This window comes from Chroicocephalus ridibundus, chromosome Z (assembly GCF_963924245.1).
Source record: "Chroicocephalus ridibundus chromosome Z, bChrRid1.1, whole genome shotgun sequence".
Classification (NCBI taxonomy): Eukaryota; Metazoa; Chordata; class Aves; order Charadriiformes; family Laridae; genus Chroicocephalus; species Chroicocephalus ridibundus.
The window spans coordinates 55,194,162-55,219,616 of record NC_086316.1 but is presented as its reverse complement, the minus strand read 5'-3'; the positions used below and the strand labels follow the sequence as shown (position 1 = coordinate 55,219,616).

Here is a 25,455-nt window from a genome sequence, read left to right as displayed (position 1 = left end):
GGTTGCTCTTGTTTGAAGCCCACACTTCAAACAAGCTTGTGGTGGTTTTCCGTGTGGGCCCTTTTTTAAAAAAAATATTTTATCCTGCTATGTGATTTAAAGCAAACTGTGGCAAAACCAAGTGTTTCAGATTGTACATGATGATCACATGATGGTCTAAGTAATTTGCCTTACAAACTAATTATTAGTGCTAAGGCAGTGTCAGCATAAGCAGAAGAAACCTCATGAGATCTTAGCAGTAAAATAACATATGTTGTGGTGGGCACCCTGCCCTGGTGAAGATCTTTGAGTTGTGCCAAACTCAAGTGTCCTGGGTCAGGTTTCTGATGTGTTGGGTTAATTCCTTGAAATACTCATATTGGAAAAGTCAGGAGGCACTGCAGGTGCACAAAGTCGTGTTTCAAGACTCACAGTTCACATGCCTGCTCTAACACTTGCCAGGCTGCTTGCCAGGCAGCTGCCGCTTTGTCGCTTGTTGGAACATCCAGGCAGGGTACCTGTGCCATGTACTTTGCCTGAGACGGAGCCAGTAATCAGCCCTCCAAGTTGCATTTGGGGACCACTCTTCTGCCTACTGCACCTTCCAAAAGTATTTGGTAAAGCATATTCCTTTTCTTGAACAAATCCTCTTCTCCTACTAGGTGACCACTCTCATTCCACTACAGTAAATGTGCCTGAATGCTAAACCAGGTATGAAGAGTTTCTTCATACTGAGTGAAAACTTAGTGACGTGTAATTCAGTGCACTTCCTTCCTCATGCAGCTTGGAAAAATAAGAGGATAAGCACCCCAAAATGTATTTAAAATCAATATTGTTGATTACTTCTGGGTTTTGCAGTGAGAAAGCCTTCTTTCTTAATTCCTGCTATAAAAATTATATACAGTTGTACTGGATGTATTTCCTACATGTTAGTTTTTTCTCATACTTGCTGAATTGAAAAATCAGCAAAAATTAATATGGAGAAATTATACCTAATCATGGAAAAGCAGTATCATTTATCTCCAGCATACAGCAATGAACGGAAATAATGCTCAGCCAACGCATGATGAACTATATTTATTCTAAAAGCGACATTTCTACAGTATTTAAATTTAAATGGCTTTAGTGAGAGCATTGAAATACATACTGTCTTCTTTTCAGTAAGAAGAACCACAATAATCTCTTTATTACACCTTTTGAGTCTCTGTCCTCGGTCTGCTGGTAGTTAATACTGCAAAATCCACACAGCATGGGAAGACTATTAGACTTACGAACTAACTTGACCATGCATAGAAATTACCTAAACACTCAGAACAGACTTTATTAAATTATACTGAACGTTGCATAAACAAACACAGCGCATACGTATCCGCCTCCCTCACACCACAGTATTTTCTCACTATTGACTGCTTCTTGTACCAAGCAGGCTTTAATTGCTTGCTTTCTGTTAACCATGTGGCATACCAGTTTAAATGAGAATACCTGATTGGATATTTGCAACTTCTTTACTAGTCTGGATGGTAGTCATCGAGTACACAGCTTCAGTAATTCATTCTATTATGCATCCTACCATCTTTTGATAGGCTTTAGGGAGTATATTTGAAGGAAAGTATAGAAAATCAGTTACGAAAAATGCAGCTGAGGACAAATAAGTTGACAAAACTGTTAACTTTTACATAATAGATAAAAGATTGCAGCACATATGCAGTCATATTTATAATACTTTGTCTTGAAAAATCAGAGGACCATGTTGTTTGTTTAAAAATACGATCATGTAACATAGAAAAATATCACTTATTCTGGATTTAAAAGTTCCTAGAGATGTTTTACTTGAATTTTCGCTTTTTCTTCAACCAATACTTGTGAGATTTTTGTGTCTCTGACAAATTACAGAGTCAAGTCATTAAGTCAAAAGATGATTACTAGTTTTTCTCATATTGCTGTTGATAGTTGGTGGAAAAGTAATGGTTGAGAGAGGAATCTTGAATGAAAGCAAGGATCCTCTCAAAGCTAAAAAGCGTTCGGTCTCTGCTCATAGAGTGAAACAGATTCAGGTTGAGATGACCTCAGTAAATGAAAACGGTAGATTACAGCTAAAAATTAGCCAAGGAACGTGTCTGGAAGTTACCACAGTGAGCATCGTGACCTTACATGTATTCTTTCAGAAGTCTATTAAACAAAATGAAAGAAGTCTGTGGAACTCATTTGCAAACCACTTTGTAAACTCCATCAGTTCATTGTGCAAAGTGTACTGTAGTAAATATATGTAAATAGCTTGTGAGAATGCTATTTGGATGGAGATTTCTTTCATCCATTTTCACTGCAATAAAACAAAGCTAATCAAACTGATACAGACTAGTCTCACAAAGTGTCATAGAGTATTTCATGATAGTTCATAGAGAGTCATGATTTCTGGCAGTGGAAATGTGGTGACAGCCGTGGTAGTTGAGGTTAACAAGAAATCTCAGCTGGTTTTGTGCAGATCACCATGATCCCAGAATGCACTTTTTAGGACTCCACAAAAATTTTCAGTGAAGTAATTTTGTTCAGTCTAGATGTTTGTGTGATCGCTGATAGCTAGACTCATCACCACTTAGTCATCATTCATTTTCAGCTCTAGATCACACAGTGCTTTATGTCCAGTATCTCCAGGGCAAAAGGACGAGGAGGTAATTGACAAGAGTTTCCACTTTTACTGAGAATTTGCATCAAAGGAACAAAGGATTACTATTTTAAAGAATGAATATGAATATAAAAAAATTTGTAAAAATTTCACTTTAAGAGAAAAAGGTTTTTCTTATCCCGTGGTCTTAGCCTTTTTCTGACTTACTGATAAATATCTCTGAGAACTTAATGTGATCTTCCACTATCTGTTTCTCCGGGCAAACTTCCTGAAAACTTAAAACACGGTTATTAACGATAACTAAGAAAACGAGTACAGTAATGAAGTAAAATGAGTGAAGTAAAAAAATAAGTATTTCTCAGTAAAGTGATGAAAGTAGTAAAACATATACTTCAAATCCTAAATATAACAAATATTCTGTGTCACTTCCCTTTTTCAACTTCTAGATTTAGATTAGATATTAGGGAGAAATTCTTTACTGTGGATGTGGTGAGACACTGGAACAGGTTGTCCAGAGAAGCTGTGGATGCCCCATCCCTGGAAGTGTTCAAGGCCAGGCTGGATGGGGCTTTGAGCAACGTGGTCTAGTGGTTGGTGTCCCTGCCCAGGGCAGGGGGGTTGGAACTAGATGATCTTTAAGGTTCCTTCCAACCCAACCGTTCTATGATTCTATGATACTTTTCTTTGTTATGCTGCTAGAACTAGTTCTGTCAAAAATTAAAACCCAAGTGTTTTAAATTGTGATTTACTAATGTGGCCTCCTCACCATCGAAGCTGCTATTTGTAATAAGGTTGTAAATGAAAGGTGAACCATCCTTCTGGAGATTATGTCTACTCTATCAATGTGGTGTGAGGAAGTAACAGTTACATCATCTGCAAACTTGACTGAACTACAGTGATTCCCAAAAATCAGAGAGGCTTTCTTCACTTTTGCTGGTTTTTTTTTGGTTTTTTTTTTTTTTTTTCTGTGGGACACAGATGCTCAGTGTTCGATCTCAGGCCATGGTGAGCTTACTCAGAAAGGGACAGGATGCTGTCCTAAGGGTGGTGAGCCAAGTGCACTGTATAGGTAGATTATTATTATATGTGCCCCCAACAGACAGAAATTAGTCTTAATATAGCAAAGATGTGTGTAAATAAGTATATTAATGATTCACAGTTACCCAGAAAGCTTGGATATTGTGAGTGCCTCCGTACCACTCTATTAGCTGTACTGTACTGTGAGACTTCAGAGACCCAAATACCCATTCCTGTCTCTGATGCTGAAACGCTATGCTGTGTGTAACAAATGGACAGTGTATGGCATGTAGAATCTTTTGTGTGCTATCTCAGTTCCTGCATAAGCATTTAGAAATTATTTTAGAGATCACATATAGATCTACTGGGTCATTAAAAGGGTATTTAGGAGCTAAAGCAAGTAAATTATACTTTGAAATATTATACTCATTTGCTGCAATAATTTGTCAGGATGCTCAGACATATGAATGACATGTTCAAATAAGTGTCAGAAGTTCAAGTCAGATTATAGTTTAATAAATGGTTTAATTGAATTCTGGACAAGTTTTGAAAAATCTTTTCTATGATAGACAAGTTTTCAAAAAATCACTGATAACTTGGCAGTGCTATGTTAGCAAATTGTTGTTATATTTCTTTCTGGAAATATCAGCTATGGCCTTTTATATGACATGTCTTTAGATTGAGAGGTGTAATTCCTTCCTTCACCTGACTTTTATAATGTATTATGCCATTAAGACACAATGAAGCATCTTTTAATGGTCCATTAACACAAGAGTTGGATGCACTGTGTGGAGAGAAAGAATATCTTCCAGAAGTCTAACTAGTCAAAAAGAAGTTTTGAAAATTGGTATCAAAAGTGAAACTATATGCTAGGTGTTCTTCCTGTTCTTTGACTTTTTAAATATTGGGCTTTTGTACTTTGCTACATATTGTTGCTGATACAGTGTTTGGTAGGTAAAATAGACTTTTAAAATTTTTCTTTTTATTGGTTTCTTTTTGGTTTTATTGGACTGGGCATTACAGTGGGAGAGAGTACAGCTTGTCCTTCAGTAGCAGTCCTTGCTAAATACTAACATTAAACAAATCAATTACGTGTCCATCAACGATGTGAAGCACTTCCCAGAGCGGGAAATTAGAAAATGAAAAATGTCTGAGATAAAGATGTGAGGAAAAGTCTAACCTCCTTCAAGCCTAATTACTGTGCCTGAAAAGCTGGGTAAAGAGGAAGACACACTGAATACATTAAAAATATAAAAATTAAACATATATATTTCCATATGAAGGGAAATTTGAGTTGCATATAGGAAACAGCTGTACAAAACATAATTATATGTTATTCATAGGTGGTAATTCTGTTGAAAATAACTAAGACATATTTCTTTTTATTCAGATCCTCTTTGAACTGTATTGTTTCATTTTTCCATTTGCTTTTGGAATGACATCTTACATTCCAGTAAGTAAATAAGATTCAAAGCCTCTCTCTATATGGAATTTGAACTGATACTGCAGAAACAATCAGCAATTACAGACCTTTGTAATGTTTGCTCGTTATTCTGATAGAAGAGAATTCTGTGCTCCTGTGTAAATTTCCATACACTCCATGATTTGTGGCAAGATTCCCGTGTGAGCTTCTCACGGCAGTGTGACGTGTATGTGTCAGGTATGTTTAGTCCTCATATGAGTTTCATGCAGTACTAAGCTGCCTTTCTAGGCGTAACCATAGAGTGATCTAAGCTCAGAGCAGGAGGAGGAAACCTATCTCTGTTTAAATTTGTCAGAACCATATTCTTAGGAGCTGTTGGAATCTCAGGAACAATGACTTGCAGTACATTACTCTGTCCTTTGAGCCATCTCCCTTCCTACGTCTTGGGCACCAGTGACTTCCATGGCAATGAGGCACTCTGCATTAACTAAATACTTAATCTGTTGTATTCTTCATCTTGAATGTGTATGGCATAATTTCTGAGCTATGTGAGGGGAATTATGCCTCATGTTTGAAAAATGTCTATAATCTGAGTCCTTAGGACAAAACAATTTAAATCTGCATGTGTTTAATGCAGTAATAAAAAACAGTGTTTATTTTCTGAAAACTACGAAGATAAGGTCAGAACCACATAAAACCATTTGCAAGTTTAGCTAGTGTTGGGGTGTAAGTTGTCTAATGAACAAAAAATGCATTGTGTGTGAAATTTAGCTTAATTGGTAGTAATTTATATAAAAAGCCTCTGTCTTTCCCTTTTCCAAAACTTTCCTCCCGTTCCCCGCCCTCTCCTCCTTCCCCCTCTTTCCCCTTCCCCCTTTTTCCTACTTTCACCCCCGTTTTCACCTTTTTCTTCCTTTCCTCTCCTTCTTTACCTGCCTTTACTGCCTCCCCTTTCCCTCTTCTCCTTCTTCCCCCCTTCTCTTTCTCTCTCTCCCTCTGCTTTTTTCTATAAACATGAAAAATTTTCAGTCTCTTCCCATGTCTGAGCAAGATAAATGAACTAATTTAAAATATTTTCCATGCCTCATCTGTCCACTCCACAAGCTGTCAATGAGCTTGGATTGGGAGCTTTCATGCCAATAGTCCACAGTGAGCAGTCGTATTATTTTGAAATAAGAATGTTGTTTCCATGGCAAACTTGGAATGCTTTGCAACTGTGCTGACATTCACATACTTTTAGGTTTATGCAAGAAAGATGATACTTTGTGAGATTTTTTCAAGCCAAGGGTCATTTGCCTACCTGCCCAAGATAAAGCCATCGTATTGTTCTATTTTTTTTTTAAATCTTTTGAGGGAAAGCAACAGGAAAAAAAAAGATGGAGGAAAAAAACCTCATTTTAAACATAATTTCAGTTTTTGCTTCTGCATTTTTGCCGACAACCATTTTAACCAGTAAGTGTGTTAATAGCTAATATGTTTCAATTTAGAGGGAGCAATGGTTTTGCAAATTTTTATAATGGCTAACTACTTCAAAACACCGCTTACCCTCTTCTGCAGTGGGATCAGATGATTTTAAATGTTTACTTAGTGATGTTAGTACGGGACTTCAAAATGAGGGAAACATTTAGAAATAACTTACTGTTTCTGAGATACTACAAACTGATTCATTTTAGATTGTGGAATTTTTTAAACTTCTTAGATTGTGGAATTTTTTAAACTTCTTATACTTAATACATTTTAATATGTCTTAAAGAATGTCATAAATTTTCTGCACTGCCTTATCACTTTTGCCTGTTCAAATGACACTATTTTCTGGTTAGGTATAATGTTAACATCAGCTCTGCTGAAAAATAGATTTTGACTTTTGGCTGAAAGCTTCAGAAATAATCTTTTCTTTGTAAGCTGTGCAGTCCCCCAAGCTTTTCAGAACTGACAGAAAACTTTCTGTAATGCAGAGCATGTTTAAATTCTGTGTGCCTTGACCCCTTCCTAAAATTAAAAAAAAACACAACAAAACACACAACAAAAACCCCACAACCAAAAAGCCAACCCCAAAACAAACAAAAAATACCCCATACCCTCCACCCTGGAATAGCCCTTTATTTCCAGTTTTGACTTACTCAGTTGTTTATAAGCTACTGTTAGCACCTGGAAATAGCATGACTCACATTTGCTCAATGTACTGTAGAGGTGCCAGGTGGTTCCTGGCCAGTGGCATAACCACACTAAACGGTTTTACTTATCCTTCTTTTCTAATAGTGTATTCTGTCCACAATAGCTTCCCTTCAACAGAGAACAACTTGACAAGCAGCTGTGTCCTCATTCAGTGTACTTCACCAGCACAACATTTTCCTTCCCAGAGGCAAAGTGCATTCACCTACATAATTGGCCATGTCCCCTTCTCGCCCAGGGGACATATACTGAAGTCCATTCCGATTTTCTAATCCTTTAAGACACAAAGCAGCACATTACTGTCATGCTAGTAGGTAGATGAAATTTTGATATGTGTGCTCGTATTGTTGTCAGAGGTTTCTGTTTGAGCTTGACAAGATTCTTGTTTCTAAACATTTGAACATGCATGTCTTAAATGCTATATGATTGTCTCTTTAGTAATTGTATTTTCTTTGGGTGTGTGTGTAGAAATAACTTCTTAGTTTGTTGAGTTTGTTGATATTCCCTTACCGACTAGCCATTCTCAGAAGGATAGAGAATTTATTAGGTAAGAGGTGGTGGTACCTTTATTTTGGTAAAGACTGTCTTTGCATTTTTTATTTCAGTAAATTGCTTGCAGGATATTGCTAAGAATATAATCCTTTCAGTGCTTCATCTCAACATTCTAATTTCAACTGCTCCCTTATTAAAATGTTAAATTCTCTCTATGTGTTTTTATGTATTCATATGAAGTATTATAATGAAATTACTATAAAATAAATTATACAGAAACAGTGATCCCTCTGTACTAAGTATAAATAATATTACTTTTCAAAGCAGTACTTTGCGTTAAATGACAACTCATGACAGAGTGGAGCCTGAAATGGCTGTGCAGTCTCTGAAAGTTCTCTATTCATTGTCTTTTAAGGACTTTTCTGAGTTAGAGAAGACATTTAGAATTTGCTAACTATGTGAAGTAATGATTTGTTTTAGTTGGGGATCTGTCTCTTTTGAAATCTGAATAATACAATGTCTACCACTAGAATTTATCACGATTGGCTTTGCAGAAAAGGACTTGGGGATCATGATGGAGAAGTTGTTAAACATGAATCAGCGGTATGCCTTTGCAGCAAAGAGGGCCAACTGCATCCTGGGCTTGATCTGTCAGACTACAGCCAGCAGGCCCATGGAATTGATCCATCCATCCCTTTTATTTGGCTTCTGTAAGACTGCACCTGGTTTCCCTGTTACAAGAAAGATCTTGACATACAAGAGCAAGTCCAATGAAAGGCCGCTGAGACATTCAGGGCTGGAGCATGGGGTGTGTGTGGGGAGACTGGAGAAATGAGGTGTTTTCAGCCTGGGAAAGAGACACCTTTTTGCAGAGATCTTGCTATTTATAAGTAGGTAATCAGATGATAAAAAGGAGGATGGGAGCCAAACGCTTTTTGGAGGTGCATGGTGATAGCTTGAGAGGCAAAGAACACAAATGAGATGGGCATTGTCCAAATACCTCTTAAACTCTGACAGGCTTGGGGCATTGGCCACCTCTCTAGGAAGCCTGTTCCAGTGTTTGATCACCCTCTCGGTAAAGAAGTGCTTCCTAAAGTCCTGTCTAAACCTCTCTTGACACAGCTTTGAACCATTCCACGCATAGCAGGGAACTACTGGAGAGAGTCCAGCATAGGGCAACAAAGATGACTGAGAGATTGGAGCATCTCGCTTACGAGGAAAGGCTGAGAGAGCTGGGACTCTTTAGCCTGGAGAAGAGAAGGGGAGACCTTATTAACATTTACAAGTAGCTAAAGGGTGGGTTTAAGGAGGATGGAGCCAGACTCTTTTCAGTGGTTCCCAGTAACAGGACGAGGGGTAACGGGCAGAAGCTGGAACATAGGAAGTTCCAAACAAATATGAGAAAAAACTCTACGGTGAAGGTGACAGACTGGAACAGGCTGCCCAGGGAGGTTGTGGAGTCCCCTTCTCTGGAGACTTTCAAGACCCGCCTGGATGCAGTCCTGAGTAACATGCTCCGGGCAATCCTGCTTTAGCAGGGCAGTTGGACTAGGTGATCTCTAGAGGGCCCTTCCAACTCTGAAAAGTTCCGTGATTCCGTGATGATATCAGTGTGTCATAGGGAGAAGAGACCAGCAGCTCCCTTCCCATTCCGCCTCCTAGGAAGCTGTAGAGAGCAATGAGGTCACCCTTCAGTCTCCTTTTCTCCAAACTACACAATCCTAAAGTCCTCAGACGCACCTTATAAATCATGCCTTTCAGCCCTTTCACCAGCTTTGTTGCCCTCCTCTGGACGCATTCAAGGACCTTCACATCCTTCTGAAGTGATGGGGGCCCAGAGCGGCACAGAGTACTCCAGGTGAGGCCGCACCAATGCTGAAACAGTGGGACAATCACTTCTCTTGACCATGTTTGATGCACCCCAGGATGCAGTTTGCTCTCTTGGCTGCCAGGACACACTGCTGGCGCCTACTGAGCCTGCTGTCAACCAGCACCCCCAGATCCCCTCTGCAGGGCTGCTCTCCAGCCACTCCTCTCCCAATTTATGCTTGTGTCCAGTGTTAATCTGCTCCAGGTGCAGAGTACTTTTGACTTGTTAAGCATTGACCAGCATTTTGAGTTGTTAAATTTCATCCCAGTTACTGGGAGCCCTAACCACTGTATCTGGTGGAGGCTGCAGCAGTGAGGCAGTGAATTGATGCCTCATCACCTTTTCAGCCTAAATGGCCTTTCACAGCTTGTCAGGTATTTTAGCCTTTGCATAAATGGCACATCTATTCAAACCGGTCTATGCAAATCCAAGGCAAAATTTTAATAAAGATGCTTTCTTCCTGGAGAACAAAGAAAAGGAGATTCTTTCTAACCTCCCATATTTATCTTCCTGGAATTTTGCTCTTCCAATACTCATATCAACAATTTCTTATGTATTTCAGGATACCTGAAATGCACTGAATACAGGCACAATGCTTCTATAAAATTACACTTTTAAGGGCCTGTGTTTAATTGTGAAAATTATGAGGAAAAAAAAAACACAAAAGAAGACATGTAACATTTCAAAGCTACAGAGGAAGAAGCATTGTCTGTCAAAAATATCTGAAAAAGTGTATATGGATACATAAAAGCTAGAGTTAAGCTGAAATCATGAGAGCCTCCTTATAAAGTGAGGGCTCACAGTCACATGTTGTTATTTCAGAAAGAAGGTAGATCTGAAGTGGGCAAAAGAAGAGGTAGGATGCCTGAATTCTCTGTGTCACGTGGTGTGCATGAATCTAGAAGGAAAGGGGGGTATTCTTGTGTTCAACGATGATGTGCTAGCAGCATATTCATTATATATGTACTGATTCTTCTTTTTAAAGGTGTTGGTGATTGGGTATTTTCCTTTTAATATTTATTGATAAATAAGATTTGAGGAGGTAATAGAGGTAGGTATGTATGTATGGTGTTTTTATCAGTAGATCTCTAGGGTAGGATTACAGACCTCTCAAGTGCTTTCTGGGTATCTCTGACAGCATGGAACACTAATGGTACTGCTGTAGCCTGAAAAAAAGGGGTAGGGACTTAACTGCAGTGCTTGCTGTTGAAATCTCATTAGAAATATTGAGGACTTCAAGAATACTGAAAATAAATATACAGCAGTTGACTTCCCTAGATATAGCATAGTCGTAGGTATTGTGGTGGTGAGTGTCACTGGGCTGGCAACAGTTGGAGCTCTAACAAGGTCTTTTGTTTCTTCCTTTTTGCCTCACAACACTCACCGTTTACCAGCTAAGGAGTTTACATAGCATATAACAGGAACATAAACCTTTTCAGGCATTTTCTAAAGTAAGAACTTCTTCACCAAGTGTTTTGTTTTCTTTGATTGTTTTTCTTTCTCTTTTAACCTACAGTGTAAGGACTCTTTCATTACAATCACACAATCTGTGCTTCAGAAGAGCTAAGGTTTTTTTTAACTCTACACTGTATGTTTGTCTTTCCTATGCAGTAAAAAGCTATTGGTAGCTTAGCAGTTTCACTGAAGTAGTAGATGTATACTGTATTTATACATGATTTTGGTAAGTCCTGATAATATTTTATCAGCTCTTAAAATTGTGTCTCAAACCAATATCTATATTTGGCGCTGTCTCAAGATCTTTTCATGTTTAATTCAAAATTAAGCAACATGACTTGCGAGTTCACTCATTGAAAGTAGATCCAGAGCTACTTTATTTCAGAGTTATTAGAAGATGATATTACTGTTTCTAATTGTAACTGATGCACAAGTTTTATGCTTACTTCTTTGCTGGAATATATGACTAACAGTATTTCACCTACAACTAGATAATGTCTGACACCTTTAATTTGCCATAGCCCCATGCTATAGGCAGACTTACTGAGGAGTAAGAAACTACAAATAATTTTCTGCAAGCATTGAGGTCTTTTTTCCCCTGAGGTACTGGTTGTTATGTCTGAAATACCAGAGGGATGCAAAGTAGTCTCTTGATACTTTATCTAACAACATTCTTGGTTAATTTTATATAATTGTCTAAACATGCTGAACAAAGAAGTGGAATACATGATCTAAGAAACTCTTTTTTTTTTTCACATGTTCTGATTCTAAGCTCTCTCAGTTTCATAGCTGAAATATTCAGCTTGGTTTAGATTAATCATGAATAAAAGGAAACATAAAATGAAAAAAGTAATGAGCTTGTTTCCATAGAAACACACTATGCGCTCTGCCAAAATCAAGTGCTGACTTTGTATTCTGAAAGGTGGTTGTGCAGACAACATGTACTTGCTGATCTGCAGATAATGTGTCAAATGTCTTCGTAGTATGTATCTTCTGATTGTGTTGTGCATCGTTAACAAATCTTTGTGCCAGTACCTTGCTACCAACTCTTGCAGTACAACTAGACTGTAATCTTTTCTCACTTCTAATCCATGTTATGGCTTCAGACTGGAGAAAGAAAAGATTAGTTTCGCTGTGCATTTTATACTGTATGTCTCAAGTTGTAACAGTTGATAAGCTGGTGAAGCTCCTTCTGTCAATATTCTCTGTGAAATCTTTGCTCAGTTGAAATTAATGGGTATTTTACTATTGGTTACTGTAGGACCAACATTTCATATCTAGAATGTGTTCATACACAACAGCAATGTTGCTTGTCTGGTAATACAAATTCTGAAGCAAAGCAGATTCATCACAAAATGCAGGGGATGGTAAAGCAGATCTTCCAGGAAAAAAAAATTACCCATGATTTTTTGTTAATTTCCTAAATGTTACAATGTTATCTCTGTCTTAGTGTTTATTTCCAATGATACCTAGAAGGCCCAAAATTCCAAACATATAAAAAGGATGAGAGTATACAATTTAGTTACTGAGTAGTAATTAATAACCATCTGCAGCAGTAGAAGAGCTCTTAAGGGTTCATTTTTAGTAATATTTGGGAATTTAGCAATTTTTAGAGTCTCACTTGAACTAGCTTCTTTTTATAGCATCTAATACCTTACTATAGTGAGCTTCTTCACATAAGTCATTCTTCTTGACAAGGCATAGAAATATTTTTGGGAGAAATCAATACTCCCCATTGTTTCCTAAAATCTAGCCCCAGTTTTCTGCCACAGCCTCAGCTTGTGCTTATTTTAATTAATCCTTGCATCAGAAACTGTGTTTAATTCATGATCCTGTTAGAGACTGGAATTTTGTTTTGCAAATATTACTCTTCTTTAGTGAAGCAATATAAAATTCTTTATATAAGGATGCATGAAAGTTATTATGAAAGCTATCAGTGGGCTTTCTTCTGCAAAATACTGGCATCCAGTTTCCTCAGACTTGTTCTTTAAAATCCGTTCTGTATATATATTTGCAAGCTATTAATATTAAAGACCTATTCCATGATTATGAAATCCATTTGCAGTGGAATATTTTCCATTTTGGAGGCAAAAAGAGGTCATTTCCCCATCTAGAAAATTGCAGTACATTGTTCTGTCCTATATTCTTAATCTCTAGTTATATAAACAATTTTATTTATTCTCCAATTCATTTTGCATCCGAATCTATGATTAAGATTGATCCTCGGCTACTTCCCCCATTGTCTCTGCTTTGCCCTAGTATCTAGCAAGCATTAAGTCAAAATGACATTCTTCCTAGCTATCTACGATGTTGAATTTGCTTTAGCTGGTAGGAACAGCTGTAGTTTCAGGCTACTGAAAAGCTGTCAGTTGGGCATTGAATTAGCATGATTGTATTTCAGTAGATGTGTTCATGTTATGTCAAGCTTGTTTAATTTCAGAAGTAGCAAGCTCACGTATCTAAATACAAGGTCTGACCAGACAAAAAGGTGTTTATATTCTGTCCTTTGCAGGAGTGGTTCAAGACTACTTCCGTTCTGTGCAATTCCTTCATTTTACAAGCTTACAAAAATCAGACTTCCAGCAAGGGTGGGAGGGAGAATGAAATCTCATTCCTCACACCTGGTGGTTCCCTCTCTCCTCTCGTAATTTTGAATGCTTTTTTCCTTTGGTCATTTTCAGTGGTGTTTTTTTTTTTTTTTAAAGGAGAATAAAACATTCATATAATTTTTATTACTATATCGCCTTACTATAAAAAATAATAATAACATGGGGAAAAAAAGGTGAAAAAATCATTTAAATTCGTATGCTTTAAAGCCCCAAGTGAGAGTACGAGAAAAGCATTATTAGTTGGAAGCTAGGGAGGGAAAGAAATGACTGTATGGGTCAGACACAGCACAGTTCAATTTACTGCTTACAGCTAATATACAGCTTGGTATGTAGCTCGGCTAAGGTTCCAGAAGTCTATACAAAGCAGATTTTTATATTTTTTTCTGCTTTTATTCTGTGTATTCTGAATTTATGAATAAAATATGGTAGATTAATGGTTTGATTTATATTTTCAAAGATGAAGGAGCTTTTTGCCATATCTCTGAATGGGCCCATACAGTTAACACAATGTGAATTTGCTTGTACACTGGACTTTTACTTGTGCATATGTGTACTTTTCAGAATTCATGCCTAAGTTTGAGACTCATGGTAAAACTGAGGAGTTTTTCCGGAGTGTTTTAGTCAGAACACACAGTCTTTTTTTTTTTTTTGGTGGGTTTTTATTTTTAATACTCATACATGTTTCGTACTTCAGTCTTTCTTCTTTTGTTACACTGACTGGTGAATTTGTGTGTATAACTGTGTCAAAAAGCATTCAAAAGGAGCTGTTTGTATGCATGAACTCATTGCCTAGACATTACATGTAATAGATTTCAATTGTGTTTTCTTTCTGGAATTCCCGTTTTCCTGGGACATATAAAAAAAAAAATCCTTAACTCCCTCGAGAAACAGTTACTTGACTTATTTGAAAATGGCTTCATGCACATGAATACAAATGCACAATGAGATAGAAGCGTATCAGTGAAGTCTCTGGAACATTTCTCTTGATGGCGAAATCATCTTTACCTCTTACTACCTGATGCTGCTACAGCGACTTGAGTTGACTTCTGGTCCTTTTTAGGGAATGATAGGTAAAATTTTTAACAAAGTTGCAGAAGCCAGATGCTACTGTTGCTTCTGCGTGTGCGAAGCCCTGCGGGCTGTTTGCTTTCGGAGGGTGGGTATGAAGACAGAACTTGAAAAGTTTCTCACGTTCACAGTGATGTGTGAACCGGACCCCTGCATGACTGAAGAATTTAACAGGGCTAGTGTGTGCAAAAAGCATTGTTTCAGTCGCAAACTGAGTGCCAGAAGCCATTGAAACTATGTAAGTGCTGCATTGTACAACAAAATTTCTGCAGATTTTTTTCAGAATATGGAAATTAATAAACAATAGAACAAAATTCTCTGGTAACCTGAGAAGAAGAATTTGATGTGATTTTTAATTTGAAATACTTTAGATTATTAACTGTACTGTAAAAAACAAATCAAAATAATTCTTACTTGTGTTCCCAGCATAGGCAGATAAGAGGGTGTTGAACAAATTTTGTCTAGCAAATTTAGAATAAATGGAAGTAGTCACTATTCCAGCATTATGAATTTGAAATTATTGGATTCACTGTTTGTGTCATTAAATAAAATGTCTGCATTTTAGAATAGCTGAGATAATGTTATGATTGTCAATAACATTTGCAGGATAGTTCCCGTCTGTGATGTAACGCAGTTGTCCATACAAGTTACTAAAGAAGCTATTCTATCTATCATCTTTTGCTGGACAGTCATCTTATACTCTGTCTTTTTTAGTATGCTGGAGCTTATTTCCTGGACTTAGTTAACCTAGCTCATATCCTCTCATTGTTTCATATGGGCCACTTACTTATGGCACTTACAAAATAGTGACAATATTTTGATGTGGTCTCCATTTTGGCAAAAGGGAAAAAAGTCGTATGTCTTGACACCGGTAAGGCTGTTGACATGATGTTTTAATATATGAAGTGAGGAAATACAGCCTACTCAATCGCCATTATATCAAATACACAAACAATGAAAACCAGGCCAGAAAAAATGAAGAGGGGCTTAGGAACAGCCTTCAGGTGTGGAATTATGCAAAGACTTGAGATAAAGAAAACATTGCTATCTGTGAGATTTATCCACTGTAACAGGCTATCTGTGGATGTTGTAGAAGCCATTTCACGAACATGTTGGGTTAGCCATCTCCCAAAGACTGTCAAAGTATACATGTAGTCCAGCTTCAAAGTAGGGGGCTAGGTTAAATGATGTGTGGAAGTCCTGTATAACCCTGCATCTTGTGAGCCTGTTCTCGTTTTTGAATCTTGCTGTTACTTTTTGCAGAATTATGTATAGGTTTTTTGGTTTACTCATTTTAGGAGGAGCAGGTTAATTTTCAGAGGAGTGTATGGAATTTGAAATTAAACTATTAAATAGCTATCTATATGTCAGTTTTGTTACTGTTGCACCAGAACAGATCATCACATTAACATAAAAAAAGCAAAAATACTATCCATTAAGTATCATATTACAAAATTACCTTGTAATTCATAAATGCTCGTTCTTTTGCCATGTGTATGGCACGGTATTAAATGTGATTAATGAAGCAAAAATAATATTTCAGTCCTTTTGATACTTGCAGAAATCAATGGAGTTGGGGTAGTATGGTAAATATTCTGTTTATTTTGCTTCTACAGAAATGTATCTTCTGCAGACAGAGAATTAAGAAAATCTCTGGTGCCTGCATTCAGTGTTCATATGGATGCTGCCCGGCCTCTTTCCATGTTACCTGTGCCCATGCTGCAGGAGTGCTGATGGAACCTGATGACTGGCCATATGTTGTCTACATCACGTGTTTCAGGCACAAGATCAACCAAAATGTGGTAAGGAATGTGTTTCCTTATTTATTAAAAATTGCAGAATTTGCAGGAATTGCAGAATTAAAGTATGTTTCCAGAGAAAATGGAAGAAAGGATCCACACCATGTATAGCTCCATCTATTGTATTTCCATACATAGCAAACTATTACATCTTGAAGGTTTTTTCCTGGAGAAATGATACTTGATATGCCTAACACATTTTTGCATTAGTGTCATTGTTGAATGTATTGTTTTGACAGCCAGAACAAGTCTTTGAATTCTCTGTTTTGTTAACCTGGAGTGTATTACAAATACCCAGATCACAGTATCTTCTGAATACTCACAGATACTGTGAGATAAAGGATATGGTATTTATGCAAGTTCTTTGTTCCGCAGACAAACAGTGTCTTACAAATATACAATTATAATTTTTCTGTCATCTGGCAAGGTAACACTGGTATGTCATGAAAATTCATGTTATTACTGTGCCTTTTTATTTCTAGCCTGTGCTGAGGAGTAACCTTTAATTTTAGATGAGACACAGGAAGAATTAGTTATTATTGTCTTGTAGATTTTAATGTCTTTTATTCGAATTAATTGTTACTATCTCAGTTAAGAGAGAACTCTTCCCATTTATCTTGGGCTTTTAAAACTGTATTTTGTTTTCTAGCAAACTAGAAGGATTTAGCGTAGTCTTATTAAGGAACTAGCTTGGTAAGTTAGTCAAGTTGAGATTTCTCAAGTTGCAAACTTTATTTCCTTTGTACATTAGAAGTGAAAGAAATAAACCTAGGTAATGTCTGTATAATAGATGTCTTTGTTTCAAGAGGTTGTCAGTGAATCTTTGATCTTAATGACAAGACTACTGAAGAGTAAGATTTTCTTTCAAGTGTACTAAAATGTAATACCTCCCAACTAGAGCAATCTGTCAGTCCTGAACGTTCTGTCTGGTGGTTCTTAAAAAGGGAAATAAGTTGTGTGTCCCTGTTTAAGACTTCCACATAATTGTTAAGCCTTTTAAAGATTTTTGGTTTCCAAAACGAATTAACCTGTGAAACCAGTACAATTCATGTGGTTTTTGTTTTGTCAAACATTTTTCCAGAAAACGAGTTTGGTTTGAAAAACAAACAAACCTCTATCTCTACAGGCAGCTTAAGATAGTTTTCCTGTCTTTCTTGGAAAACATTATCATTAGTTGAAAATCACTGAGTTAAAATCATGGCTCAAAAAAGTAGGGCTGTTCTTCTCAAATATTTTCTAGTATTTGGTTGGGACAAGTCTTTATAATCTAGGTAGTGGGATTTGTGTCAGTAGCTGGGAAATCATTCTCTGATCAAATAGGACTTTCTGCATAATACTTTCTCCTGTTCCCATTTTATATGTATATTGTGGCCACTTCCTCAGTCCCTTAACTTTTCCAACTTCCTCTAATATATCTGTCTCTGGTGCTGGAGTCCCCTTATGCTATTAAATAATGCATGTGTGTTTCTTCACCTTACTCCCTTTTATAATACTAAATGATAAATGTGCGTAAGTTTCAGATTATTTCTTCTATGTTTATACAGCACTTAACATAGTGGTATATCTGTCCTAAACAGACTTTTTTTTCCTGGCATTTCTGTGTTTATGTTATTAAAAGAAATACTTACAAAATATGAATGAAAACCAGGTAGGTCGTTTAAGGAGAATTTATACTTTCAATCTAATATAAAAGACTGAAGACTTCAGCACTTAACTTCCTTAGTGTACGCTTTCTCTGGAAAGAAGTTATTAAATAGCTATTATTTTGAATAGTAAGAAACAAACCATGCACTCATCTGAAAAAAACCCAACACAATAGTAATAGTGTGACATGTTTTTTTTCTATAAAATCCATTTCTCGTTAGTGATTTTCTTGACCTGTGTTAGGTAGTGTCAAAAAAACCCAGCCTCACCAACTATGGAGGTACAGGATTTTGTGTGCTAGTATTTAAGAGATGTTCAAAGTAGCTTGGAATGAGAGTACCACGTCCTTTCCTGAAATGCAGCACCAACCTTTTTGAAAAAAAATCTGTATTATTAACTTATGCCCTCTGGCTCAAATCAAAACCAGGTTTGCAGAAGAGAAAAAAAATAAAAATGCTTTTGTATTTTTCACTGGGCCAAAATTTTGAAAGATCAGATATTTTGTTAAAGAATCTTTTTCTGTGAAATTCTTAACTTTTTCCTGAGATAAAGGAGATTGCCATGTGTTTGTATATGCTTGGTTTTATAATCTGTCTTTTGGGTAATTAATCTAATCACATCTTTAAGTCTTTGGAAGTTTTTTCACCATTCGTTTCTTTGTTATGCTTTTCTTAGCTATTAGCTATTCCTTCATGCAGAAATTACATTGCTCTTCACCATTAGGCATAGCAATGTATCTTATTTCTAATGAACTTCTTTCATTTCTCTGTTTTAACTTCTTTGCTTGAAAGCAGATCAAGGGCATCATGAAGACTGAAATATATTCCCTTCACGAATTTTTACAGGAATGAAATAGATTGTCTTGTCAGCAAGAAAAAAAAAAAATCTCTTCTGGTATTTAGCAGTTGAAAACATTGTACATAAAGCAAAGACACTATTATTTTTCCTCATTTCAAGGGAACAAAATTTAAATTGTCTGTTTTTTCACTAATACAGCCTCTAGATATTGTAAATGACTAAATGCTCAGTGAATACCTGTGATCGCTACTTTCTTCAAGTTTAAAAAACAAATAACCCAAAACTCAACAATCAAAGGATGGCTTCTGGGCACTTGGAAAAATTATGACATATATCTATAGTGGTACTGTAATACGTAAATCAGTGAGGATGCTCAATGAAAAGCCTGCCAGTGTACAGATAATTATGTATTATTACCAGTATTAGTGTATCTCTTCACCTCAGGCAAGGACTCATTGCAATGATGAGGTGCAGCATGCATCCAAATTATTTATGGCTGTAATCTCAAGCAAATTGTGTCCAAATTACTCATCAGTATACTTCCACAAGTCTTTTTCACTGGGTACCAGATTCTGTATTGTATTTAGGATTTTTTCCTGGAGTACTATTTTAATGTCAACCATAGAAAACACTGGTGGGTCTTCAGGTGAAAAATCATCATAAAGACAATCAAAAAGGAAAGCATAATCCTTGCATCCATATAGTGCTGCCAAATGAAGCAAATATATTAATACTAAGAACTGGAGTTTTTAAATGTTGATATGACTTTTCAAAAACATGTGCTTTGGAGGTGCATGGACTCAAAACTAAGTGCGCCTCTTATATTAGCTGAAGGTACAGCTTTAGAAATAACACAAAAATTTGCTAGCAGAAAAGTTGTTATATACAGAATGTTTTTGATAATTCCTGTTGCAGCCTGTGTTATTTTGTTATGTGAATTGGAGTGTCAATGTGCTAGGAACGCTCTGCAATTTGCTACTTATAGACAGTAGGTCATGGTGTTTTTCATTTTTACTGTTTGATTTTGCCTGTTTCTGGGCATGAAACGTATCCCTCACGCCTTTTTGTCATCAAACTTCAAGAACACTTGGAAGTACAGTTGAGAATAGGTGCTGCAGATGGAATTGTTTTGTTTAAAAGAACTCTTTCATACTCAAGGAAATGAGAAAAAGAAGTTGTATGCAACTGTACTAACAGGAAAAAAACCCCTGAGGGATCCATACAAGATTTAGCAAAACCAGCACTGAGAGTCAGAGAAAGCCAGCTGGAGGCAAACATATACTCACAGTTGATGCTTCATTTGGAAAGTGTGATCAGAAGATCACACCATCTAGGCAGCCCCAGTTGCGTGCCTTTTGAAGGACGAACTGTCTTTAGAAAGGCCAAAGATAAGAGTTGCAAAAACCCACTGGATAGTACTTGCAAAAATCTACTGCTGATGTTTTTTGAGATATTTCACATTATCTTCTACTATTATTGGCCAGTTCTTACCTCTGTAGCACACATATAGAGAACAAAGGGTTGCTGTCAAATGGAAGCTGTAGCTTTTCTCTGTTGAATACCTGAGTAATGCCGTGTTGTCCTTTGCCACTGTCTGCTAACTACTGCCAGTCCCTTAACATTTCAGAGAGACTAAGGCATGCCTTAGGAAGGACATATTATTCAAAAATCATGAGCCGGCATATTTTTGAAATGTCATGCATCATTTCTATACCTAAATTGCAGTTCTGAGCTTAGAAGGATGAAAGGAGAGTTATGTTCATGTATCAAATAAGCCTCAGAATTTTGATGATCCCCCATTAAAAACTGTAGTCAGAGACTAAGTTTCTAGATATACATCAGATGCGTATTTCATGATAGTTATTATGATTTCATATACATGTAGTTTATGTATTTTATTTAAGAAGATTTTTGTGTCCTACCATACAGAAAATGAAGGAGAAAGTAATTTTTCCTCATTTTTGAAGTTTGCACACAGAAGGGGAGGTTAACTTTTTTTTCATATCTGGTTGTTTCTGTATTTCTGCCACTGTTTTAGTTCATCCTTGGCTTAGGTACTGTTAAAGAAAACCATGCTTTTTAAACCTTTTAAAGCTTTCTCAATAATCTGGTAACTACCACAGCTGTTTCTTTAATCTGATAGACTCCCTTACATAACAACTGTCCTTTCTGATCAAAAATGACATTCTTAACATCAATAAATTCTTAAGATTTTTCTGGCAGGAAATGTTTTCTGGGACATGCAATCAATTGCAGAGTGTGCTTGTCAATATTTTTCCTGAGAAATAAATCAAGAATCCTACCAAGATAACATACTAAAAAATAATCTTCTCCTTGAGCTAGGATGCATTTCTAGTTTTTATTATTTGTTCTAATGAGCAGTGGCATTTCTTCTCTGAAAATTTTATCATTAAATGAGTCTGTATGGTCTCTTAAAATATTGTATTTTGCCTTCTATCTTCTCTGAAGAGTTCCAACTTCAGGCTTTAAAAACATTTAAACCTTTTAATAGAGCTGTTTCTCCTTGGGCTTCTGTACTATAATATCAAACTTTTTCTATTATCTCATGTAAGTAAATCAATTTATGCTCTCCAGTTTACTTCTGATTTCTCCCCACATCCCTCCTCCCAATAACTAAATAGACTAAAGGCAAGAATTGAAAGGTAAATTAACATTTATGTTTAAGTATGTTTCAAGATTGGTAAAAAGTGCTAATTGACATGTTATCACTCCTGTGAAAATACCAGTAAATTCTTATTTATGTAGTTAATGCTGCTACTTAGACAGGTAAAATGAGGAAGAAACAATTTTATTATATATGTATTTTTATGTAATATACGTAATTATGTATTATATATTACACATATAATATATACTATATATGTGTTATATTTTATGTAATATATATGTATTTATTGCATATTATGTATGAGAACGGTTAAATAATTTTTGAGTATGCTCAGAACATTATTTCTAGGTAAACTTGAAAATGCTTTAGAAACATCATTGGGTTTTACTATCTGAGGTGACCTCAACTAAATCCTCCAAATGTGTATGTCAGGCAGAGCTCTGATACACAGAGATTTAGTGCACTGTCTCCAGAAATTGTACAGAATATTTGTACTTGGTTTGCCCTTAGTTTGCAGGAGCAGAGGGGTTTAAAAATCCTAAATCCCAGAAATTGGTCCAAGAAAGAGGCACGATAGTGACTATAGTCTCCACAAAAACAGAAGCGTTCAAGTTTAGGATGAGTTTTTCCTCTTCCCCAAAAGCATTGTTATTACTGTTAATTCTTGGAGTCTAACAAAAAGAATTGATGCTGTCCTTGGTTCTCTCTTGGTTAGGGCTAAAAATTCTAAAGCTCTAGCATTTTCCAGATTTTTCACAGGCATTTTTGAAGATTATTATACTGATAGAAGAATTCACTGCTTTGAACGTTTGAAAAACAGTGCTGGGAAATTGAGTAATTACTTCAGCAAATGTAATAAAGTATTTTCATGCTGTTTATATAAACATTTCTAATAAAAAAAATTGTGCTTAGTATATACCAGTGTAGTTGCCCCATGTGGTAGCATCTTCCGTTATAAGAAAAGCTCAACTGTTCAGATATAGAGAAGGTCATAATCATTCACTTTTGCATAAAGAAATAGATCTTTGTGGGGTAATGAACAGTCAGTCAGGATCATAAGAAAGAAGTGCATTCCTTGTGTTATTAGAATGAGAAACGCTTGATTTTATTTTTCCTGGTGAAGAAGGTTGCTTCTTAAGTGGAAGGTTCATGGGAATAAATTGGTTTGGGGTTGATGTGTAACAGCTGTCTGCGTCATGTGAGCTTTGGAGCAAGGTTCCATTCTTTTTTGTATTTATAGAATCCATCAAACAGTTATTGATGTAGAATTTTTGTATAGTTCAACAACCCTGCTGCTCTTCTGATTAACATAACTAACTCTGAGAAATTAAAAGTGAGAAATAAATATTGTTACTGATTTACTACATAAATAACTGATGAAGTGATTGGTGTTGTCTGAAGTTTTAAAGCAAAACTTCTGCACAGTATGGGTTAAGAAGTTACTCAGAGGCACTGCTGTAAACAGATCTTACAAGAATTGGATACGCATCTAGTTATTGCGTCCCATAAAACAAAATATTAAGCAGTTATGAAGAATCATACTGAAATTCAGTACTTAAAAAATCCCATCACTTAAAACAGTGCAAGACCATAGTCTGTGTTCATCACATCTTACCTCTTCAGGCAAATTCTACAAATTATTCTACAAATAAAATGTAAAAATATTGCTAATAGTGTAAGTGTTTTAATCTAACACGGAATAGTTAGAAGACATCAATTGCAAAAATATTTTTGAGTGCTGTGATTTGTTATTCTTCAGATGCCATTTGTTTTCTCATAAGATGCAGAAAATTTGTATGTAAAACAAATTTGTGTGATTGTGATTGGAAGGAACGATTTTGCATCTGAAGTTCTTATATCAAGTGGTGAACTGCTATCAGTTCTTTTTTGACACTGATAAATTTGTGATGTGTAAGACAGTATTTTAAAAAGACTTGTAAATTCTTTCTTTTTCTCAAGAGAGCTAAAGCACGTGAGAAAGCCATTACAGTTGGGCAGACGGTCATTGCAAAACATAGGAATACACGATACTATAGTTGCAGAGTCATAGGAGTGACATCTCAACTTTTCTATGAAGTCATGTTTGATGATGGCTCTTTCAGTCTGGATACTTTTCCTGAAGACATTGTGGTAAGTACTTTCTCGGGTACTTGTTCTTTCTGGTTTGTTTTTGTGGGTTTTGCTTTGTTGTTTGTTTCGTTTGGTTTTGTGTTGGTTTGTGTTTTTTTTTTAATTAGAGAGTTAGAACCTCTTGAACAACTTCTTTTGACCTTGAGGAGGTAATGTCTTAATATTCAGTTCATGTTTGTTACTTTTGCTGCTGAGAATGATTATTTTCTAATGGGCTTCCAAAACTTGGTTGTTCTAATTAGTCTTTGTCATTTGACCAAATGAATCAAAAGTAATCTTACAAAGTCTTTTAATTAAATAAGAAATATGTATTTAATAAAGGATATGAGAGAGGGAATTCCATATATCCTTATCTGTCTCTCAGAGATAACTTGTAAAAATTCCTTGCTGAATAGAAAAATCCTGCTGTAATGGGAAGAATAGCTCTCAAGAATCTGTTCTAACCACTTGTTTACACCTTCTGATATTTAGTTTGTGATATTGCATTATTAATGATAAAAATCATCAGGGAGAGGAATGTGTAGTTCATTGCATTTCCAAAAAGCAATTGAGATATTGATTTCCCTTGTGCACTTACATAAACTGCCATGTTTTTCGTAACTGTTAGGGACCACATTGTGCACTTAGCACATATGAACAAAATTTGCAGACAGTTGGGGAAAGATTCTGTTTCCTGCCAGATTTTAGATGAATACATTGGCTATTAACCTTCATTGTGTTCATCAGGTGCGGCTTGACATCTTTCTCATGGTATGACTCTAATCCTTGTTTACCTTCAGGCTCATCTGAGTCTTTTTTTGTGCTGAACTGGTATTTTGGTGTATCTCCTGCTAATAATCCCTAAAAGTTGGAGTTCAGTGTACAGTGGTATGCAAAAGTGCTGTTTGTTGCAAGACCACTTTTCACTTAGCCCTGTGTCCTGTTCTGTATGTAGAGGGGGAGAGTCTGGCATGTGCAGCAGTGCATAAGAATAGAGGCTTTGCAGCTCAACGGGCACAACTCCTAGGAGTACTCCATATTTTTCCTCTGTGAAAGTCTTTGAACTGTTCTGTTTTCTGCACGCCTAATGTTTTCCTGGAAGTAGCATTAGCTGACATATACATCAGTGGAAACGATACTGTTTTTCTTAGAAGCTTCTTAGTTATTGAAAAGGCTCATGCCTTTTGAAAATGCTATATTTAAAAGGATGTATTTCAGAGCAGCGTATGGGGATTGAGCTGTTTACCTCCCACTGGTCTTAATAGAAGACAGTCAGCAAATCCCTGTTACACGTCTTTGAAAATTTATCCTTTAATTCGAAACACTCTGAAAGGCTCCATTAATGATCAAAGACATTCTGATTTAGGATGATCAAGATATTAAGCAAATGTGGCTGTATTGTTATTAGAAACTCCTCTTTTGTGTATGCCTGCATCAAGGATCTGGTGAGGCAGAGATGAGAAACTGCTTGCCACCCTAGTGGGATAGTCTGATCTGGAGCTAAGAATAAATGTAATCAAGTCTGGATATGCCTCAGTGCTTCTCAGATAGTGGATGAACAACATATAATTGTTTGATGGAAACACCAAACGAATTTCACATTCCTTAGAGAAATCTTGTTGTGTTTTCATTAGATAATATACCTGCAGCAGTTACTGGAAGGGAAAAAAACCTGTTTTTTCTTCTGCCTGGACTAAAACTTGCTAATCCATGCAATGTGCGTATCAGGTGTTAGTGCCGCTGGGAGGACTTATTCATCAAATCTGGT

General features: G+C 36.3%; 1 protein-coding gene across 6 annotated transcripts in view; it reads left to right on the top strand.

Moving 5' to 3' along the window:
* Nucleotides 1-25,455, top strand: part of KDM4C (lysine demethylase 4C) — a 274,028-nt gene that overhangs the window by 225,798 nt on the left and 22,775 nt on the right. For 2 of the 6 annotated variants that reach the window (XM_063320639.1, XM_063320640.1), the window contains 3 exons: nt 5,010-5,072; nt 16,325-16,510; nt 23,538-23,708. In XM_063320639.1, coding sequence (XP_063176709.1) covers nt 5,010-5,072; nt 16,325-16,510; nt 23,538-23,708 — 420 coding nt within the window. Of the gene's footprint in view, nt 1-5,009; nt 5,073-16,324; nt 16,511-23,537; nt 23,709-25,455 lie in introns of those variants that run through there. The other 4 variants (XM_063320642.1, XM_063320641.1, XR_010069128.1 and 1 more) reach the window with 3 other exon arrangements.